Raw genomic sequence first — 21,993 nt, forward strand, 5'->3', positions numbered from 1 at the left:
TGATAGACTGTATGTCCTGTAAATAGCAGTGCGACCTCATATGTTGCGTAAAATCTGTTGGGATGTTTAGACAGACTACATGATGGGATGGATGAGAACTGAGTTTTACACGCGCACACACACTCCCGTGTGAACCTCTACATTTCACGTACAGTGAACTTTAAAGCAGCGAGCAAGCTAGCCTCTGCCTAAGCTAACAGGATTTGATATATTTATACATTTCCCTGTTCTTGTTTGGATGACTCATCCATCAGTGGGTGTCCTGTGCCTTGATCTCCTTCCAGAATTTTTCTTTCATTTATCTTTTTTTGCTATACTTTGAGCTGCATTATTTTCCCTCCTCATCTCCAATTCTCTCTCTTCTGTGTTCTTTTAATTAATTTATTGATTTTCATATTTCAAGAATTGAGGTTATCTTTTTGTCTTTTTCTTTAATTCCCGTCCAACACCCTCACGTCCTCACGCTCGCCCTTGTTTACGTCTTCAGTCCAGTCTGATGATGATTGGGAGAGATGAAGCTTAGCCAGACAGACGGTAACGAGGGCAGTAATACTGTATTAGAACAAACAGAGGCTTGTTCCAGGTTATTACATTATATTCTCTGGATCTGGGTCCATTTGTCACTTGAGTCCCTGTTAAGGTAGCAAGGTGGCCTCATCGTGCACGCAGCCATCCTTAGGCCAGAGGAGCCATGATGTCGGCAAGCATCTTGCTTGCTTAAGTGTCCTTGAGCAAGATACCGAATTATTTGTTGCAATGAGGCTCTTATCTTTTTGTTTTTCTCTTCCCCCATTGGGCAGGGAGCCTGCCCTCCCGACAGCAGGGCAAAGAGAAAAGAGGATTCCTCTGCAGGAATTAATAAAGTATCACATTACTGTCAAAGGTTCTCAGTGGGCTATTTTTACACATCAAATATGAAGATATTAGAGCCCGACTAATACATGGATATGACTGATAATATCAGTGTCATATAAGGACGTCGTGTCAGTTTTCCCTGGGTACACGCGTACAGTCTCTTTTGAAAATATACTCCCAATGGAGGTTTACTTAGTTGTTAGGTTTACTTACTTATTAAAGGTACTTGTTTAGGTTAAGGCAACAAAAGTACTATAGATTTAAATGTTAAAATAAGTAAGTTTCTTACCTAAGATAACTACATTTGTTAAATAACTGGTGTTTGCAAAGTACATACATTACGTAACATGACTATGATAAATTGACTTTCACACGAGACATACAGCGGCCTCCTGGGTGAAAGTCCTGTGTTTGTTTGACCTGTCCATCCTGTAGCCCCCCCTCCCAACCAAAGCGGGCTTTCTCTCTCTTTATACTACAGCAATTGGTTTGACAGTCTAATAATGATGCCGATAGCTTTACATTGCACTCTAAAGGACGCCTTGGTGCGTCACTACCACGCAATACCAAGCTGCGGTTCATTGATGGGTTGAGAGTGATGTGGGATATGTTGGCCACTAAATAACAAAAAAAAACAGCTGTAATGGAAAGCAATAATTTGTTCCACAGAAAGGAAGGTCTGTTGGGTGGTTGCTCAGCCCACCACCTTGGTTCAGCCTGAAATATCTTATCAACTATTGGATAGATTACCATTACATTCTTTACAGAGATTCATGGTCCTCTGAGGATGAAGTGAAGTGATTTTAGCTCTTGTGCTACCAGCAGGTCAAACCTTGAACATATCCAATGAAATATCTCACGCTATCTACTGAATATATTGGCACAGCATTTTTGGCAGACATGCATGGTTCCCAGATGATGTATCCCAATGTTTTTGGTGAACCCCTAGCTTTCCTTCTAGCGCCACCACAACGTTGGCATTTGTGGTTGGGAGTGAAATGTCTCAAGAATTGTCGGATGGATTACAGTACATTTGTGTTCCCCTCAGGATGAACAGTAGTAAGTTCAGTGATCCTCTGACTTATCATTTAGCACCAACATTAGATACAAATTCAATGTCCAAGCCTATGATTTTACACCCGCAAACCTAATGACATTCCCATCAGGCTCAGCGGCACATTGTGTCGTTGCTAACTCTTATTTTCTGTGTCCGTCTCCTTCTGCAGAAATTCGATGACTTCATCTTCGCGTTCTTTGCCATTGAGATGGTCATCAAGATGGTGGCTCTGGGGATTTTTGGCAAGAAGTGTTACCTCGGAGACACGTGGAACCGCTTGGACTTCTTCATAGTGGTGGCTGGGTGAGTTACGCAGTCACAGGCACAAACACATGCACACAAACACGCAGGTGGCCGAGCGTAACCAATGCGTAAACACAGGAGGCTTGCACAAGAAGCAGCACACACGCAACACTTTTGAGTAGTTATCAAACTGCAAGTCGGCATTTGAAAACGCAGGGACAGATTCATGAAGGACAGAAACTAGTAGATGCTTTGCGTAATCGTCATCAGATTCCAACAAGCTGCGTGGTTTTCTTTGCTTGCTGCCCCCCCGAGCAGATCAAACAACACTGGATTTGAAGCATGAACCTGTTAGAACCAGTCCCCTAAGTGACACCAGGCTTCTTCCCTGTGCGCTCCACTGGGTTTGTCTTCAAATGAATTCACCCCCCGAATGTCCTGTAAAAGCCCTTTTAAATACAAATGTGTTGCAAGTAGCCTCTTGAATTGTTAACTGCTCAGAATCTGTCAAATAGCTGAGTGAGGGTGTGAATGTTTTCTTTTAAACTCGTTCACATTACTTCCTTTTACACGGCATAACTCTACTACACTTGCAGATTGTGTGCACAAATCCAGGCACACAATGCGCACACAGGCGCATCCGTACAGATGCATGTTAACAGACATACGATATGCATGCGATCTACGAACACAGCGGGCATAGAAGCTCACACAGTGACACACACACACACACACACACACTGATGCACACACTGTAATTTGATTAAACATGTTGCGGAATGTAGCCTGCTGGTTTTGGTCTGACATTTTCTTTACACTGCATCCCCTGCTGGTTTTTAATGTCATCCTTCTGCCACAGCTTCTGTTGTCCATCAGTGGGAACATGGCACATCTCCTTCTGTGCGTGTGTGTGTGTGTGTGTGTGTGCGTGTGTGTGCGTGTAAGACTGTGTGTGCATGACAAAGCATGTCCTTCAGCAGCAGAGAGGAGATACATTCCACCTACTTACTACCTACCGCTGCCTTCGTCTTTTCTGCGACGGCATCCCTGAGCTTCCTCCTCAGCCCTCATTCATGTTAATTCCTCCAGGCTCTTTATTAAACCCGCGTCACACGTCTGAGTGGAAATCTTTTAGGATCGTAGACAGTGAAAGCTGCTTCCCTGTTGGCCGCCGCCGCTCAGGGAACAACTGATCCAGAAGGAACAAGATGGGAAATACCTTAATGTCTGATAATCATGGCACTAATCCAGTGAGTCATAAGAAGGCCAATAAAGGGAGCCTCTAATTAAAACTATAGCGTCGGGGCAATGAGAGCAGGTGTAATGTCATTACAGCTATGCTGAAGACTATTAAATGTTCTACTTTGTTGCCTACGGATGAAACTATAATGTGCTGGTGGGGAAAAAACTGGGTCATTGTTGCAGTGCAGGATAGAATATGCATGAAGAATCGGCAATAGACGAAATATATCTGAGTGGAATTTCATCATAAAACATTATGGCAACAGAACAAACCCACCCGTTTTATGCATTGCAACATTAGCTCAGAGGTAAAAGTTTTACTTGGAATGTCTTTCTCAAAAACTAAGCATGGTTAATGAGTACATTAACAACTCTAACGATGTGGGTTTCTTTTAATTGCAACATACTATTCCATAATTTAACTCAAATGTTGACTGTAGTCGTCTACATTCTGAGTGAATATCACATCTAGGGCTGCAACTAACAACATTTCCCATCTCTCAGCCAATACCACCAACAGTTACAATCTCCCAGAGCTCAACTCAGATTCATATAGATAGTTAGTTTTACTATTATTGGATAGCTGACATTATTGATAGAGCTGCAGGCCCAATTTCTGCACTGGATGCCCTCTCTTGGTTCACATTCACGCGTACAAAACCAATGTCCTGATGTAAGCTACTAATCAGTCACATGTAAACTGGGCTCACTTTAAGAGACTGAGAGACGTGGTGTCGTCGTGGATGTCCACTCTTTCATCCGCAGCCAAACCGAACACCGGCGCATTCTGACTCAGTCTGTCGGATGTGTTCATTATCCGTCATTGCAGTAACGCGCCTCTCGAACGGGCAGAAGCAAGTCTTTAATCCTGGAAGTGATGGTGTGTCTATGCGGGAGTCCATCCAACAGAACCTCTGCGCTGTTGAGGAAAGCCTCCTTCTGTTCTCCGTCTGTGAACGATTTCACGCTTTAAGCGGTGCGCTCTGCAGTGTCAAAGCTACTCTCTGTAGCCTCATTTTTTTATTATTATGCTACTGTGCTTGTCATATTTTTTGACACCCCACCTTTTAATTAACTCATCTCTTTAAACTTTAAAATGATGCTTTACGCTTGACGTTTGACACACCACATATTCTCAGCAAGATGCAAATACAACACGGGCTCCTCTTGCAATGAATCCAAACTCCGTCGTCTGACCGGGCTGTAAAGGCCGGCTGGATTTGCTCACCACGTCATGTGCAAATCGCTGCGGTGCAGCCTCGTCTTTGCCGCAGAGATTGCTTGAAAACGTCACCCGAGCTGCTGTACGGCCAGCTTGGTGACTGTTTGTGCTTTCGTTTGCAAGCTCGACGGTAAACTTTACACATTTAATTCAAGACAAACATGTTTGTGCTGAAACAAATCCATGCAGTATGAACACAGTGTGTGTGTGTGTGTGTGTGTGTGTGTGTGTGTGTGTGTGTGTGTGTGTGCGTGTGTGTGTGTGTAGATGTTAATATGGTGTTTACGGGTTGCAGAAACAAAAAAAGGATGTCATCTGTACGGAGAGTCCCCAGCCGCAAGGAGACAATGGTAACCTAGGTAACGGTTGGTTGTGCGTTTGGTACATCCCGGCAACAGTTGTTTAGTCTGCGGAGGAAGGCTCTGATGAACTGTTTATTTCTTTCCGAGAGGATAATTACAGCTAAGCTACTTTTTCAGCAGGTCTTGGCTCTCTCTCTCCTCCTAATCACCTCACTGTCAGGGGGGGGGGGGGGGGATGATGGAGGGATGAGTGTACCAAACAGGTGGAGTGTGGAGAAGGAGAGGGAGATACGCAGCGAGCTCTTCGGCTGGTGAATGGTGCAGGGAGTGCAACGTGGATGTGCTGCAGCATATACGCGATAAAGAAAACAAGCAGGAGATCGAAGTTTCCTTCACATAAGTCGTCGAGCAGTCGCTTGGTGTTTGATTTTCTGGAGTTGACTTCGTGATGCTTGGTTTGCTCTCAGTCATGAACTCGCGTGTATCGCTCCTCAGCTGCTGGTGTGAGAAGTGTGAAAAAGCTGGTGACCCGGCGTGAATAGAGAAATGCATTGCTCGATGACTCGTGTGAACACTTGCTGTTTGAATTGTTTGCTTTACCTGTCAAGTTGGTCAGAGTCTTGAACACGCGCACGCAATCTGTTGTCTTGACTGATCTTTCGAGTTCTGAGCCAAGACAACGGTTGGTTGTGATAACTTACAAAAATATATTTGTTACTTTTTTGTGCGTTCACCCTTCTCATTCTCAACTTGGTAATGCTTTCAGAATTGTGTTGATATTACAACAAAATACATTTGTTTATATTCAGAAAACACATTCTTCAACATTACACAGGGGGAAAAGGAAAATACAATAGTTGTACAATAGTACTAACAGTACAGACACAAGAGGAAACACAGCTGACGTTAAAGGATATCTCTGTTTTATTGCTGTTTATTTTCAGCCACTCGCGTGGCAGGCTCAAGGGAGGGCAATGTCTATCAGTCGGTCGGCCGGCCCACCACTTTCACCCTGACGGAAATATCTCATCAACTATCGGATGGATTGCCGTGGAGTTTTGTGCAGGCGTTCTTGGTCCCCAGAGGATGGAGCTTGTTGACTTTGGTGATCCACTGACTTTTCATCTACAACCATCAACCGCTTTAAAACCGCTTTGATTTACGACTGGTTTAAAACTAATGACATATCCTTTCAGCCTGAGCTGTACTTTGTAATTACTGCTCATTAGGAGATATTAGCTTGCTAACTCGCTTAAATATGATGGTGAAAATGGTAAACCTTATACTTGCTAGCCATCGGAATGTTGACGTTGTGATTGTGAGCATGCCTCACAGAGCAGCTTAGCATGGCTGTAGGCTCTTAGACTTATTGGAGTTTTGGCCATCATTGATGTCGGTGGAAATAACGGGAAATCTGTGAGCGCGTCCTTTCCTGTACACAGCAGTCAGCATAATGAATCCGGCCCTGTGGACGCTCTGTAGCCTCGTTTGTTGTCCGTCTAATGAGCTCTGTATCTGTGAATGCATGTTAAGCATGTTGTTGTTGTTTTTAATTAGCTCAAGGAGGGCAGTTCCCTGATTGAAGCCACGGACTGAAACATGAAACTAAATTGTTACTTGACACAGCTTATTACAAATTATGAAGAGGGGAAATATTCTGCGACAGAATGGAAATCGTATTCATCTCTAATGCAGTTCCATTCCTCTCTTCAAATTACACAGGACAGAATTCTGAACTAGTCTAAATGAGCCAGATCGATCAAGTCATATCAAGAAAATGGCACTCCGTTTAGTAAGACTGTTCAAAACTATTTGCATTCAAAAGAACTGATTGTACCCAAGTGTGTGGGAACCAACTTTCTATTTTACACTCGGCTCTAGATTGACTGACTTGTTAAAAGAATGTTTTCATTTATTTATGTATTCATTCATTGATTGGTGCAGTGGAGCCCCAGTCAACAGCCGGGGGGGTCTAAATAGGAGAGTGTAGCAGCACTTACTGAGGCAGACAGGCCTCCCTATCCATAGTACATCGATCTGTCTTCTCTCTCTCTCTCTCTCTCTCTCTCTCTCTCTCTCTCTCTCTCTCTCTCTGGCTGGATTCCTCCTGGAGAGATAACTGAGGAGGAAGAGGGGGGGACTGAGGAGGGAACAGGAGGAAGGGCGATGGATTGACAGAGAAAAAGGCAGTTGGAGAGAGGAAGAAAAGCTGAAGGCAGTCGGCTCGATATAGCGACTGCTTCAATATGCAATCCAGTCTGATGTTCGAGGACGAACACCACGAATGAAAAACACTAATTTTGGTCCATCATTTTTGGAAATATGACATTTTCCTGTACCTTGTATATTTCACAAGCTACAGGTAATTCATAAAGAGTACAAATAACGACATGTTCTCAAGATGACATATCCCTGTAAGCCTTTAATAATCCCCTGCAGTACACTGCTATAATTCATGGTAATCCATCAAATAGTCGTTGAGATTTTTCCATCTGGACCAAAGTGGCGGACCCGACCGACAGTCGTTGCCCAGTAAAGATGTGGCAACAAGTCAGGAAAAAGTGACAACATTGTGTAACAGTCTGTCTTGAATTATTTGGTGACCCCTCAGATTTTTCTCGGGACCTGTTTTAGGGGGTTACAAAACCCACAGTGATAGACAAGCGTATAGAACATTCTAATAAACAGGCATCTTTTATGCTTTTTACTGTGACAGTGCCAGGAGAGAGAGATATAGAGTGAGTGGAGAGGGCGAATGAGGCGAATCCAATTTGGCAGAGGCTATATGGCCCATGTACCCATCACCTTGACCACGCCACCAATCATTTAAGGTAATTATATAAAAGCATCAGTATTCATTTCGCCATGATATATTGATGTTTAAAAACGCGAGCTTAGCGCCTTTAACTGGCTTTATATTCAACACGTCCTCTTGTACTTTAGATCCGTGATTGAGTCACACTGAGGGAGGTGAGAGAGAAGCACTCAGCGTCTCCCCCTTTCTTCCCTTCATGAGTTATAGATGAACACTCCAGCCCTGTTTAGGGGACAGCGGTGGCAAGGAAAAGGGTGTGTGGATGGGGGAGGAAATGGGCGAGGGGGGTGGGGACGTGAAGAGGAACGGAGAGAGAAGAATAGACGAGGTGAAAGGGGGAAATAGGGGAAAATATATATTTATTATACTTTAATTAAGTTATTTTTTTTTTTAAACATTGAGAAATTCAAGCAAGTGTAACAATATCATTGCTGTATTACTTGTATACTATTACGTCATTCTTGGACACATACAGTTTCAACTTGTATACATCCTTAACTCCCTCCCACCATCCTCAGACGCTTTTTAAACTACATCAGTTCCTCTAAGAATCGAATAATGAGATAGATGGCTTTCCATTGGAGTTATTCTACATGGCTAGCCTAGCTTAGCGTAAAGACTGGAAGCAGGGGGGGGGGGGGGGAGACGGCCAACCTCGCTCTGTGCCGAGTGGGGAAAATACGCTTACCTCCAAATGTAAAGCTGAAAATGGAACATGTTGTATCTCAGCTGTTTACCCCACACTCCTCGAGAGTGTGTGTGTGTGTGTGTGTGTGACAGAGAGAGAGAATTGTGTAAGGCTAATGTTGCTGTCCCGATGAGAGAGAGAGAGAGGACACGGACAAGGATACAGCATCCACGGCCATTAAACAAACCGTCCACTGTCAGGAGGCGAGCAGTATGTCTTCCTCCCTCTCCGTCTCGGTGAGCTTGCCCTCTGCAGCATCCGGACTGGACTGCTGTATTTTTTCTTCTCCTGATGGGTGTCCTTATCCACCTTGGTTCCTCCTCCATTAGTTAGATTATCCTCCCACTACAAGTGGGTCAGCAGATCGGCCATAGATTACCAGTCAGGGGCAGCAGGTGGGGGGGGGATGCTGGGGAGATAAAGATAAAGATGAAGAAGCTCCAGCAGAAGTGTGAGCGGAATATTTAAAAGCTGGATATAAAACTGGGCCTTTTATTATCAACCATAATTACAATGTAGTAATAGAGAAGAGCGTCCAGCAGCCTCTGTTGATCCTGCTTCCATAAATCATTTGATGGAAACCCTCTCCGTGCGCAGAAAGTGAATGCTCGCAGAGTGCAAGCATTTTATCCAGAGGACGGATTCAGCTCTGGTCTTTGTGCATCTTCTTAGCAAGAGTGCAGGACTGCATATAAATTAAGTTATCATGAAATTGTTTCCAATCAATGTTAAAACGATAAAAAAAAAACACGTTTTTTCAACACGGTAAAGAAAGTCCCCTCAGGCACATTCACAAGGAAACTGGTTTGATTTAGTTTGATCAGGGAAAAATCTGTTGGAATCAGACTATACGATATGCGGGAAAGACGCAGTCACATTTTGCAAGCAATTTTTATTGATTACAAAATAATGGACTGTAGGACAATAGGTCAATATGCCTATGCAGGAGAGCAGCTCTGTAGCTAAGACCTCTGACTTCTCAAGAAGAAGAAGAAGAAGAAGAAGGAGAAGGAGAAGGAGAATCCCCCCTCGCCTTGTGCGACTGTTGAAAGAGATATTCAGCGATCAACCGTGACGTGTGAAGAATAAGTTGGTTAACATTTGGGTTAGATAAGCAGCAGAGTGGGTTGATGGCAGAACGTGTTGCTGATGAAAGGCTCTCAATCTGATTCAGCATGAAAACACTCCATCTGTCTGTTCTCTGTGGTGTTTTTCCTCCCTCCACTTCTCCATAATCATACGACATGCACTCGCTTTAATATCATCACTCTCATCATTAGACACCCGCCTGGATTGAGCGTGTTGTTTTTAAATGCGTGTTGTTACATAAGATTTGGTGAGAGTTGCTCCTACGGTGCACATACTGTAGCGTTTGCTCTTCGGCAATATACTGTGTGTACATATAGACATACACCACAGACGCAACGGAAAAAAACACCTTTTAAACACACACACACATCCATCACTCACAATTCATTTGCTGAGGAACATCTAGTGTGACAGCTTTGCCGGTCACTGATGTAGAGGCGAATAGAAAAGCAAACAATATGCGACCAAAGGAATATCAGTGGAGAGGACATGATGACTGGTTAGTTCAGAGCAAGCGATACATGACAAGACAGATTATGATGGTGGTAAAGCGGTATAATCCAATAATCCAATAACAAAGCCATCATCTAATGTAATAATAACAGTGGGGTTAAAGCAGCCATTTGGTTGTGAATGCATTCCTCAATATTTATGATTATTACTCAATATTTCATGGATAAATAATGGGCCGTGCTGTGATGTTTAATAATATTAATAATAAAACTTTTTTTTTCATTTGCATAGCGCTTTAAAGGGTACTCAAAGGCCTTTTACTTGGTAATAAAAACAGTAACAGAAACAGTAAAGGCAATAACAGTATAAAAACAAAACAACTGCAATGAAAGAGGAAGAAAGGGGGGGTTGGGGGGGGGGGGGGGTTGGGGGGGGGGGGGGGGGGCAAATGGATCACATATTTAAACAGGAAGTTTGTGAGGGACTGGGGTTGTGAGATCTCTGGTGTGGGTGAGCAGACGGGCAGCTGAGTTGTGGATGTTTTGTAGTTTGCTGAGAGTGTTGGTGTCGTGGAGAAAGCTGTTGTAGTTGTCACATCGGGAGGTAATGAAGGAGCGGATGAGGTTTTTATTCTAATACTGTTAGAGGTTTTTAATCAAAGGTTATGGTTATGGATGTGCGTGGAAGCGTTAGAATTAATTTGGTGTAAATATTGACTCACCTTTTAGCTCTGTTTGGGTCTCCTCCAACTCCTAAAGGACGTTCGTCAGCTCTTTAGCTGCTAAATGCTCCACTATGTTCACCAGCTAGTTGCTAACTTTGTCTGTCTGCTGTTAAGTAATGGGCAGGTAGCATAGAAGAAACAAAACAATCCACTAAAAGAAACTAAAACTGCTAAATCTCTGTTGTTTAGTCATCATGACCCCATTCATATTAAATCCATTTATTAATGTTGAAAAAAAGTATATTTTTTGAGCTCTCAAATTGTTGGACAGACAGAGACAGACAGACAGACAGATAGAGACAGAGAAGTAGACCGATAGGTGTGGACAGGACGGGTTAAACATTGAACAGTGTATTACATTCCTGAGCTGCCTTGCGTACTCTTCCTATTGTAGCTCTTTCTGGGTGGCATTATGTCCAGTGCGTGTGTGTGTTCCAAGCTGCCGCTGCCTTTGGCCTTTAGCTGGAAAAGTGTACGCGTGTACCATCCTTGATGTGTCTGGCTGCTTTGGCACAAACACACACATTCACCGTCTGCGATAAGAGTGGACGAGCTAAGAAGCTACACGGCCAAAGGAGTGTGTTTGTGTGTGTGTGTGTGGGTGGGTGGGTTTTTGTTCCCGGCATATATCATTGGGGGCTTGACTAATAGAATATGAATCTCATTACATTCTTCCGCAAGTTAGTCCTTGTTCGGATCCACCCGTATCAAGATGTATCATATCAGAATGTGCATGACGAGATGTAAAAATGTTTTTCGTCCTCGACTCCGTCCCCCTGGTGTGGATCTGCTTCGTGTGCTTTTAGTTTGGGAATTCTCCTCACGCAAACTCCCTCCGAGGTCGGGCGTCCCCCTCCTGCTTCTCGTTTCTCAGTTCCCCCTCCGGTTGCCCTTCTCCTGTATCAGCATCATCAGCACTGGCACGGACTCTGACGAAAACAGCGCACGACTTCCTGCCGTTTGTTTGATTCACTCCATTTCTCCTCGGCCGTTTCTCCATTTCCAGATGAGGGGAGATGGGTCGGTTTTCACTGAGCACACCGAACTTCATCTGGCTCTCATCAGGGGCAGCAAGTGTTTTTGTATGGACTATTTTTTTCAACAGACATCATTCGTCATCTGCTTTTAAGTTTGCTTATGCAACTCTGTCTGACGAAAAATGACCCCAATATTTGTTTAATATCGCTCTGGGGATTTATAGCGTGTCTGTGGCACCCAAACAGTTTTCCCACCGGCTTCCTGATAATGTTACAATAATTTCCCATCGGGACCATACTATTCAGCACTGGAATCATGGTGGATTGATTGTATATTCTCCATCTCACTGAATTGCCATTTTGCTGTCACTTTATTATTCAGACTGACATCGGGGTCATATAAGCCGTTTTCTAATAATTATGTAATAAATACAAGGCTACAGCAACAGTTACCCTTTCTTATCATAAAGACTGGAAACACAGGGAAACAGCTAGCATAGCGCTATATGAATGTCTCAAAATGTGCCCACCAACACCTCTAAAGTTCACACCTCAAGCTGCGATATGCCCATCATCTGAACTGCGTGACTGTAGGACAGTTGACTTAAACTCCCAGTTCTGAATGAAATGGCAAGTGACGGTTACAGAGTAAAGTAAAGAAATGCTCTCAACTGAGAAGATGGAACCAGACTAGTTTGATTTTTCACTTAAAATACACCCTTAACGATGGATTGATTAGCAAAATAGTTGCTTGTTAATTTCCTGTTGAATCACTTATTAATTAACCAGCTTTCAAATCAATAGACATCATCATAAATTATGTTTTTGTCGGTATCGCATGACGAGGATTCTGTACGTTTCTATAAAGTTGTGGCACCAACACGAGACTAAAATAAATGGTCAAAATCTATCCAGTGTTTGGCTTAGGTTCTGTACTCCTATTCTATTTCCCTGTCTCCAAGGTCAAACTGAGAGCTGCTTTCTGCACATTACTCTTTCATAAAAGTGCCAGTTCATTCCTTTTGACCTGAATGTCTGAGTCGGCCCTTTGCAGAACATTACAACAGCCGCTAATGTGGTGTGCCTGTTTTCCCGGGGAACTACCACATGCTGTTAGCCTTGCGTCCCTCCGCTGGTGTTGGGAGGGCAGCTCTGTGCTCTTCTGTTAACCGTTTACCCATTTACCTTCTCTCTGTAAACCGCAGGCCATCTGTCAGCTCTGGGTATGTGTGTGTGTGTGTGTGTGTGTGTATATATATACAGTACGCGTGCATGTGTGTGAGAGAGTGGAAAAAAAGAGGATGTCTTCTGTAGAACAGGCTCATACTGGGACGCCTCGAACGCATCACTTGCACTTAAGGTGACCTACATGCTCGCACGCAGACACACGCATGCACACAACTCACCTGCCCGACATGTGTTGCGCATTTGTCAGACAGACAGACGGACGGACAGACTTGGAGTTGGTGCAAGGAGGGAATTCCTTCAGCCGCACACGCCCCTGCAAGCTGCACATGTGCTCAGCATCTGCTCCACACACACACACACACACACACACACACACACACACATACATAAGGAGAGACAGTGAGTGGGAGACTAGATGACGACAAACACCGATCAAGAAAGAAGAAAAGAGGTTTTCTCAAGCATTCCGCAGTGGTTCTCCCCTCTAAGTGCTGTCCTTCTGACCTCCCATCGCAGCCTGAAAGAGCCTCTAAAGAGCTGCTGGAGAGGCTGTTAAGAGTGTGTTTGTGCGCGCCGTCTCAAGGTTATGCCTCGCACTGAACTGATGCTGCTCTCTTATGTACCGGTGGATGCCACACTCTCCTCTCGATAACGAGTGATTCACCCGCTTCCTTCCGGCGTCTGTAATGCACGTATGCCGCCGCTTGCTCCTTTGAAAGGTCGATTGTGCGAGTGTTGCACGCCAATACATGCGTGTGTTTGTCAGGCACGCTCCACACGCAAGCACAAACAAACACACACACACACACACACGCTGCAGTGTGCGTGACGTGTTTTTCTGACCTTCTGCCCCATTTGCAGCAGTTGGAATGAAAGCGCATTGTTTGCCAGAACACATGTTCTGCGTTCATCTCTAAAGGCAATAATGTAAAAACAGGATTCAGAACATTAGAGGATTAATTACCAGTTGCACAGTGAAAGGGGAGAATGTAATACATGGAATATATAATTGCTTTCATAATATTGCACTTATTTTTCTCTCTTTTTATTCCCAGATGATGAAGCAGGGCTGTGCAGTGTGAGCCGTGATAGCAATTAAAGCATGTGGTTTGTTGTTGCCGTACTTACACATCCCTCCCTCCCTCTCTCTCTCTCTCCCCCCCTCCCTCTCTCTCTCCCTCCCTCCCTCCCTCCACATGTTGCAGGATGCTGGAGTACTCGCTCAACCTGCAGAACGTCAGTTTTTCAGCGGTGAGGACGGTTCGCGTGCTGAGACCCCTGAGAGCCATCAACCGAGTGCCAAGTGAGTGCAGAAGCTAAACTCAAGCCGGGATGCCAAAGATAGGCCGTGTGCAACTCTTGGGCTGACCGGTGCTTTAAGCCACTGCGAGTCAGTGCAGGTTTGGGGTGATAACACAGATGAAGTGTGTGAGGCTCAGACGATCAATCTCTTACTCTTCACAACAAAGTCAAATGTTTGACGTAGGACTCGGATCAAGTCTTGCTGTCCTCTCATGGGATCGACTTAACTGAGCATTTATATCAGTAAGGCCTTGATGTTTCAAGACTGCTTTGTCTTCATCATCAAAAAAGACAAGGGCGAGTATAGTCATCCAACATTTATATTATTTTGGATAGTGGATCAAAGACCAGGAATTACCAGCGGCAATATGTGTGTGCCACACACTTTACACAGCAGGACACTTATTACATTAAATATAATATGTATTTTCTGGTATTTAAGCATTGGTTGTGTGATGGAACTTAACAGCTGTTAGTGGTTGTATGCGTACAGTTTGTGACATCCATCATTGCACAGAGCCTGTTGAAGAAATATTTCAATATGTCGGATAGTTCTTTGATGTCTGTGCGCTAAAGATGAAGCCGGAGCCAGTTGTGTCCCCCCCCCCCCCCCGTTTCCAGTCTTCATGCTAAGCTAAATAACGGCTTTAGGCTGAAGCGCCATATTTACATTTCCAGCGATAAAAGTTTGTATCAATCTCTCTGCGGGAGAAAAAAAATGACCCAAAACTTCAAACTAAACTTTTGATAAAGATTCATATGGACCTTCAATTCAACAGTCTGAGTGTCAATCCTACACACACAATCTCATGAACAAGTTAGTTCTCCTTCAGCGCCAAAAGGCTCCACTCAGTTTATCCATCCGCTAAAACTTTAAGGGAAGCGAAGGAGTCATGCTTAGCCGTGTTTGACATTTCGGTTTGTGCGTGTGCACTCCTCAAATCCAATGTTTCCCTGTGCACCTTTAAGACACGTACTGCTTGTAAAAAGTCTCGTCAGATGATCAGTGTCTGTACACTTTGTTCCCAGATTAAGAAGAAACTTTCCTCAGTGTATGAATCAAGCGGATCTTTTGATCTGGCCAAACCAACACGATGACGGTAAAAAGTGACACGTCTCTTTTTCTTTCGTGTGCACAAACTGACTTCTGCCATATCTGAACTCAAGCGGTATTAACGTCTAAACCAGACGTGGAACTTGCGTTATCTGACATTTAACAACATGACACGAATAATATATCTCTTCTCATAATTGACGTAGGCATGGTAGCACGAGACGTTAGCGGTATAAATTGACCTTATCTTAATATATTGGACTTCGGCTCCTCTGACGTGGTACTCGCCAAAAGTGGCTGCGACACGAGCCCGTCCACGCTTAGAATGCTGCCTCGACTGTGTCTCTGTGTTTTGGCTTTCACCAGCCAGTCGACGTTCGTACAGGTTTATATGCAATTTTCCAACTCACCGAATCGTAGGACTGCAGTTCACACACACACACACACACACACTGACGCACAAATCACGGAGTTGCTTACTCAGTCTGTCGTCCTCCCCCCTCCCTTTCTCTCACACACACTTAATAGCCTAACCCCCCCCCCCCCCCCCCCGCCCCCAAAAAAGGTTCCATATTCCACTCTGCTTTCCTTCCATCAGTCTCCATTAGAGTTTAATCAGCACAGATTGAATTTCCAGTGCACACATTAAACATTTATTGTTTAAATAAATCATACGCATTTTCATTCCCACCCAGCAGTCCGCTCTGTGGAATCAGCCTCACCTTGATTCCAACCCAATGCTTTTTTTTTTAAACACACACCCTAATTGTGTCATTAGCTCCCTCGATTGCTCAGAGGAGATTGCAGGCAAACTGAGCAATGATCCGAGGATGTGTGTACGCGCATGTGTGTGTGTGTGTGTGTGTGTACGGTACATGCAGGTGTTCACCCCCGTGTAGCTCGCATGAATGGGACATCAACCGCCCATCCCTCTACCGATGACACTCACAAACCTCTTCTGCAATCTCGCCCTCTCAAATCAATGTCAATCAAAGTCGTCATAGGGTGCCAGTGCTGCTCATTAGGCCACACACAAACACACACACACACACACACACACAGAGTCATGCACACAGACTCGCTCATTAGGCATCCAACCATTCGTCATCCTAATCAGAGGACTAATAGCAGCATTAATGTGTGGAGGATTTGGTCCGCTTCTGGGCCTGCGGGGGAAATGTCACTGGGTAGAGTGGTGATGGTGGTGGTCTTCATCCCTTCACCAGCCTAATCAAGTCCAGCTGAGGAGCTTTGCAGCATTCGTCATGCCTCCGGGTGAGGGGTGTTTGTTGTGGAGCTCAGTCTATTTCGAGGCACACTTTGCCGAATTTGAATACATGGTGGGTGCTCACGTTCTTGGATGCGGTTACTTTATTTCCCCACATGTTAGACTGGATTCATGGCACTGACTGAGGTGTTTTTTCCCTGTTCCATTATTAAGCAGTTGTCGGGTTGGTACTGTGGGAAACAAGGCGTAAAAAAAAAGGAACAGTTTGCCCTTTCAAATAATGCCAAGCGCGAGTGATTTGACCTGCCTAATTGGCGCGGCGACGTTACAAAAGAGGCACAAAATAGGGGTGACATAGATATTGCAACGAAAAAAATGTGACAAGCACCCGCGGATTCACAGCTCTATCGGTGCGGCAGCACGGATTCATACTGAAAGTACAGTTGCCCTCCGGCACACGCAGAGGAATAGATCCCGCCTGTGCTTGTAAATTCTCACAGAGTTCATCAAAGGAGAGGTTCAGATCTTTCCAAATCTTTCTTAAAACAATTGTCATATGCACTTGTGTGAGTGTCGCATCATTCCACTGGACAAGGAGTGGCGCTGAACAGGGATCACTTCACAGTCAGCGTGGACAGGAGGAATTAATAACTATACATTTACTGTACTAAGACTAAAAAAAAGTGAACCTGTGTAATCCTGTTGCAAATATAACAAGACTAAAAGCATAACGGCAGGCTAACTTTTAGCATGGTAGCATGCTATTTAAGCATTAACCTCATAGTATGGCATTGACTCTGTTAATGAGTGTACTCAGTGCTCGACAAGTGGAAATATTCTGCTACTTGTGGTGCTAAATGAGTGGTCAGGTGATCAGCGAAATCATATAATAGGTTCTAGCGGCCACCATATGCTTTAGCATAGGTGCTAATGTGTTTCAAGTGATTAGCAAGTGTGCGAGGCTCAGGTGTAGAGCAGCTGGACACTCCACTGGTTCACAGAGAGCCACTTGGCACACGAGCGGTAATTACCGTGACACAGTGAGCCTCCAAAATCGATGTAATCTATGTAAATCAGAATATACTTCACCGGCCACTGGAAAGCGCACAAACAAGCTGTCATCAGCATGGATAGATTAACTGCCCGGAAAGGATCTTACTGTAGCAGGGGAGCTGTCCATTTTGAACATCATAAATCCCATAATAGGAGACGCGGTGTGTATTAATCTCCGTTTTGCCGAGGACAAGAGTAATGCGTTGTCATCGTGTGGTATTTATGTAGCTGTATTTAATCGTTGAGTGTAAGAGTAGTCCAGTAAATCATAACCCGACAGAGTCCAGATACGAGGCTCATATTAATACCAGGCTGATACGTGGCCAAAGACGCAGACGCAGCTGACGCTCAGTTAGCTCAGATCAGTGTGCGTTTAGACCTCGGCTTGGTTCCCTCAATCCGTCGGTCAGAACTTTCCACCTCCAGCCTCTTCAGTCGACTTCCTTGTTGTTATTTGTGCACCGCTGCCCAGAATGAGAGTCCGTCTGAACCTGGATCAGCGGTTGTTTGAACTGTTGGTGCTCACATCCCTCCGCCTCGCCTCCGCACCGCTCTTTTCGCAGCCTCTCTCTGTCTGTATTGGAACTGAAGGCTGGAGCTCATCTTAAAACACACACACACACGCACACACACACACACACACACACAGACACCCTCAGACTTGTATTAACGAACACATCGTTCCTGGACTGGGCTCTGGCATTGATGGATTTGGCTAACACGGAGCTCCTGCTGGTGGAAGTGACGGATACAATTCGCAGGCTTCATCGACCGACTGCCAACGAAGCCAAAAATCTCCGGCTGTGTCTCCACCGCATCACCTCCCACCGTCTGCCACCTGATTGTCTATTACCCTCACGTCCAGAACCGGCCCACAGGGACATTGTACCGGGCCTGTCATTGCCTGCATCAAGGGAGATATGATCATTTGTGGCTTACCTTTGTATGGGTGTTAATATTCAAAGGGAGCGGCTGACCACTCGAGTGTCCAGAATACAGTGTGTTTTCCTGAGTAACAGAGGAGGATCCCCCTCTCTGTAAGAAAGGAATAATGTGCTCATGGCGTGGAAACATATATGGTGCTATAGCGAGGTTGTAGTGGAATAAGTACATGTATTCCATGAAATCAGCAAAGACGGAAGACAAATTCTAATTCTAGATTTGCTGAAATATTGATGAACCCAAATCGCTACTTTTTTTCCTCTCTTTCAAAGCAAAGTGTGCTTCTAGTGAGTATTAAATGAACTGCTCACTTTAACATTTAGAATCTATTGTCAGCAAATGCCACTTTCCTAACCTTGATTCTGCTGCTGCAATATGCAAATAGAAGAGGGGAGCTGCTTTATAGTAATGGGTTTTAGTTTCAGGCCTCAAGGCAGTTAATCGGAGAATACTGATTTAAGATTGCTGAAATGCAATTTTTCTGTTTTCTGTTCATAGGAGTAAAGGTGTCATTGTTATGCACAGAGAAAGAAAATAACTATTTTTAATCCTCAGGCTAAAGTGACACATTTATCAAACATAATTTGGGAATAGGATGACTGTGGTTCACATTTCAAAGCGTCTGGTTTGGTGGCCATGCCAGCCAGCTGCAGTCATTATTTTCCTGCTGGCTTTGGTTCATGTATTTGCCCCTCCCTTGTTATCAACAAATCCTCAATGCCAAGACCAAGAGTTAAACAGGAACCAACATTTTTACACATACTGTCAGTTTAGGTGAGAGTTCTAGGAGAACAATCCCCGATGATGTCATCAAACATCAGATATCTCGGCTTTGTTTCGGAGGCTTCACAACAGAAAGCTTGCCCCACCAACACATACAAAAATATGGAACAGCAGCGGCCATTGAGACTGAGGGACATTTACCGGGCAGGAAGCGCCTAATAAAAACATACTCTTTGCATTGTGCCAAATTTGACATCCAAACCCGAACCAAGACACAAAGTTGTACTATTTGTTGTCATTTTAACCAACACTACTGCTTACCAGGAAAATGCAACCCATTGGCTTCAATGTCTTTGTCTTTCCTTCGTTCCACTGGACTTTGAGAAAACGCAACAAACAGATTGGTACAAGTAGCAGAATTCTATCTGTGAGTTCCCCACAATAATCCGCGAATTACCCCTTTAAAAGAGGCAATGAGTTGTTGGCAACCATTTGAAGAAGGACAATACACTGCGTCAGGGTGGAGGCGAATTTCCGTTGTGTTTCTTGCTGGCCTGGGGATGCCCCATTAACATGCTCACCATCTCGGAGTTGATGAGTTTTGATGAAACTCGGTAAGCCACGTTTGAGCGAGGCAGCGTTGATTGATAAGCCAGAGGCAGCACTCAATAGGTGATTATCGCAGGACACAAACCCTTACACACACACACACACACACACACACACACACACATTAACACACTCAGACACGTCTCCGTCCTAATGAGACTGGGACCAGAATAGCCTTTGCACGCTTCTTCATTGGCGAGCCACCGCATGTGCCCTTTCCCCAACGCATCATCAAACTGGCACACGCACAGGCAGCGCTCACACTCGCATCTTCCTCACACTCTTTCATGCACGCGGACCTCCGACGCATGCACACGTGTGCCGTTGTTTTCACGCATCAGCAGCACAAAGTGTTTCATCCTGTTCTGCACGCTTCGTTAGACCAGCGCCTGGTTCTTCCACCCAGATGAGCCCTAAAGGCAACAACAATACAACATCATCGACCTCGCAGCTCCTCGCATGCTCATGCCCTCCTCCTCCTACTTCATATTGTTTGCCGAGCCTCATTACTGCAATTAAAGAGCTGGCAAGAGCGTCCTAGCGTCTGTCCCTTCCGAAGGTCTAGAAGGTACTCCTTGACTTCTGCTCTTGTATTGCAATGTGAGGCCAAGAGAGAGAGCCCACTGGAGTCAGGGGGACGGGTTGTTTGTGAGTGGAGCTGAGGAAATAAGAGACTGATAAGGTTAGAAGGAGTTCAGAGGAAGAAGCGGTCCGCCAGAAGCGAAGAATGTCACAGTGTAATCCTTGCTCTTCTCTGTCAATCTGTTCGGTGCCGAAGACAAAATATCTTGTTAGTCGGATAGCCCTCGGCATGCAAGTGATATTCTGTTGCTTAAAAAGAGAAAAGATTTCCGTTTTACTTTTATTTTCAGTCCAAATTCATTTTCAGCTCAGGGTTTTGCTTCAGACTCTGCTGGAAATTCAAGCTCTTTAATCACTTGGAGTCGTGCTGTGGTACGGTATTCCCAGATAGCCTGTCAGGTGCGCAACCATCTCCCCAACACAGCTGTGATTTGTCAAAGAGATTAAGCTGTTGTGTAAGTGCCGCTTTTGAGCGTCTTGATGCGCGAAGGTATAAGGCATAAATGATCATTCTTTTGAGTGAATGATTTAGTCCAAGCGGGATGTTGCGGGAACAAAAATGAGGGATCCTTTTAGTAATGCATACACAGACCAAATTCTTCATATGTCCGCACAAACAAGAAGGTCGGTATTTATCCAACATGCACGTCTTTACACAATGAACAAAGGGCTTTCACCCGGGAGGCTGCTGCCCTGGTCCCGTGTGAAAACAGAAGCTGTTGCCTAAACTCCACAAAGGGCTTGCGCAGACGCACTGGTCCTTCATATTGCGCGACATTCTTAGGAAAATGCATGACAAATACCAAAATGACTTTTCCTAAAGATATAATACGAACAGTCGAATGAGGATACGTTGAGAGGCTAAAGCGACTTGGACTTGAGTTGGGTGGCCAAAGTAGAACCCAGAAAAACAAAGATGAAAACCATCACAGACGATAGGGTTAAGGTACTGTAGCGTTTCTGTAATGTATGAAATGGGTTTGCCCTGAAGGATACCATTCTATCTCTAAGGGTTTGGTCAGGTGACACCACACATGGTCAGGTGTGGTGAGACAGGTGACAGGTGAGAGAAATTGTTATATCCAATTCCATTTGTAGAAATGAGCTAAAACAGAGGGCACATGATCACTGAGATCAGAAACTGTGATTTTGTACTAGTTGGTGTGCACAAAAACAAGTTAACTCACTCAACCAGCAGAGTTCAGAAGTGCTCTGCGTCCTCTTTTCTCTCCATCAGTTCTCATTTCTCTGCATGTGCTCCTCTCTTCGTGGGTCACATGGCTCGCTCATGCAAGTGGCTCGCTCTCCACTTCGGAGACATCTAGTCGTCTCCGTCTGGAGCCGCCGACACGGATCTGGTCACCATCCGGTCGGAGCAAATGAGAAGAGACGCAGGTGTACACTGCCCCCCCCCCCCCTTGACCCAGAAAGCCCATTAGTTCACGGGGCACAGATTACAAAGCTGGCTGGGCCGGAGCTGGACTTGGACAGGTGAGCAGAGGCAGCAGACCTAATCTGCCTGCAGAACAGATGGCTCCCCCGATCACAGGCGGAGCGGCCGCCCACATCGAGGTTGGAGAGGGCGCACAGGCGGAGGAGGAGATGATTGTTATTGAAGATGAAATGTCGATCGCTTGGAATGAGC

General features: G+C 44.9%; 1 protein-coding gene across 1 annotated transcript in view; it reads left to right on the top strand.

The window, feature by feature from the left end:
• The window catches only part of cacna1g (calcium channel, voltage-dependent, T type, alpha 1G subunit), a 208,022-nt gene that overhangs the window by 84,753 nt on the left and 101,276 nt on the right, over positions 1-21,993 (top strand). Inside the window, exons 3-4 of the mRNA XM_076093207.1 lie at positions 2,082-2,215; positions 14,061-14,158. Of these exons, the coding sequence (XP_075949322.1) occupies positions 2,082-2,215; positions 14,061-14,158 (232 nt within the window). The remainder of the gene's footprint in view (positions 1-2,081; positions 2,216-14,060; positions 14,159-21,993) is intronic.

The sequence above is a fragment of the Anarhichas minor genome, unplaced genomic scaffold, assembly GCF_050575085.1.
Source record: "Anarhichas minor isolate MPS153535 unplaced genomic scaffold, ASM5057508v1 ptg000017l, whole genome shotgun sequence".
NCBI classification, from domain to species: domain Eukaryota; kingdom Metazoa; phylum Chordata; class Actinopteri; order Perciformes; family Anarhichadidae; genus Anarhichas; species Anarhichas minor.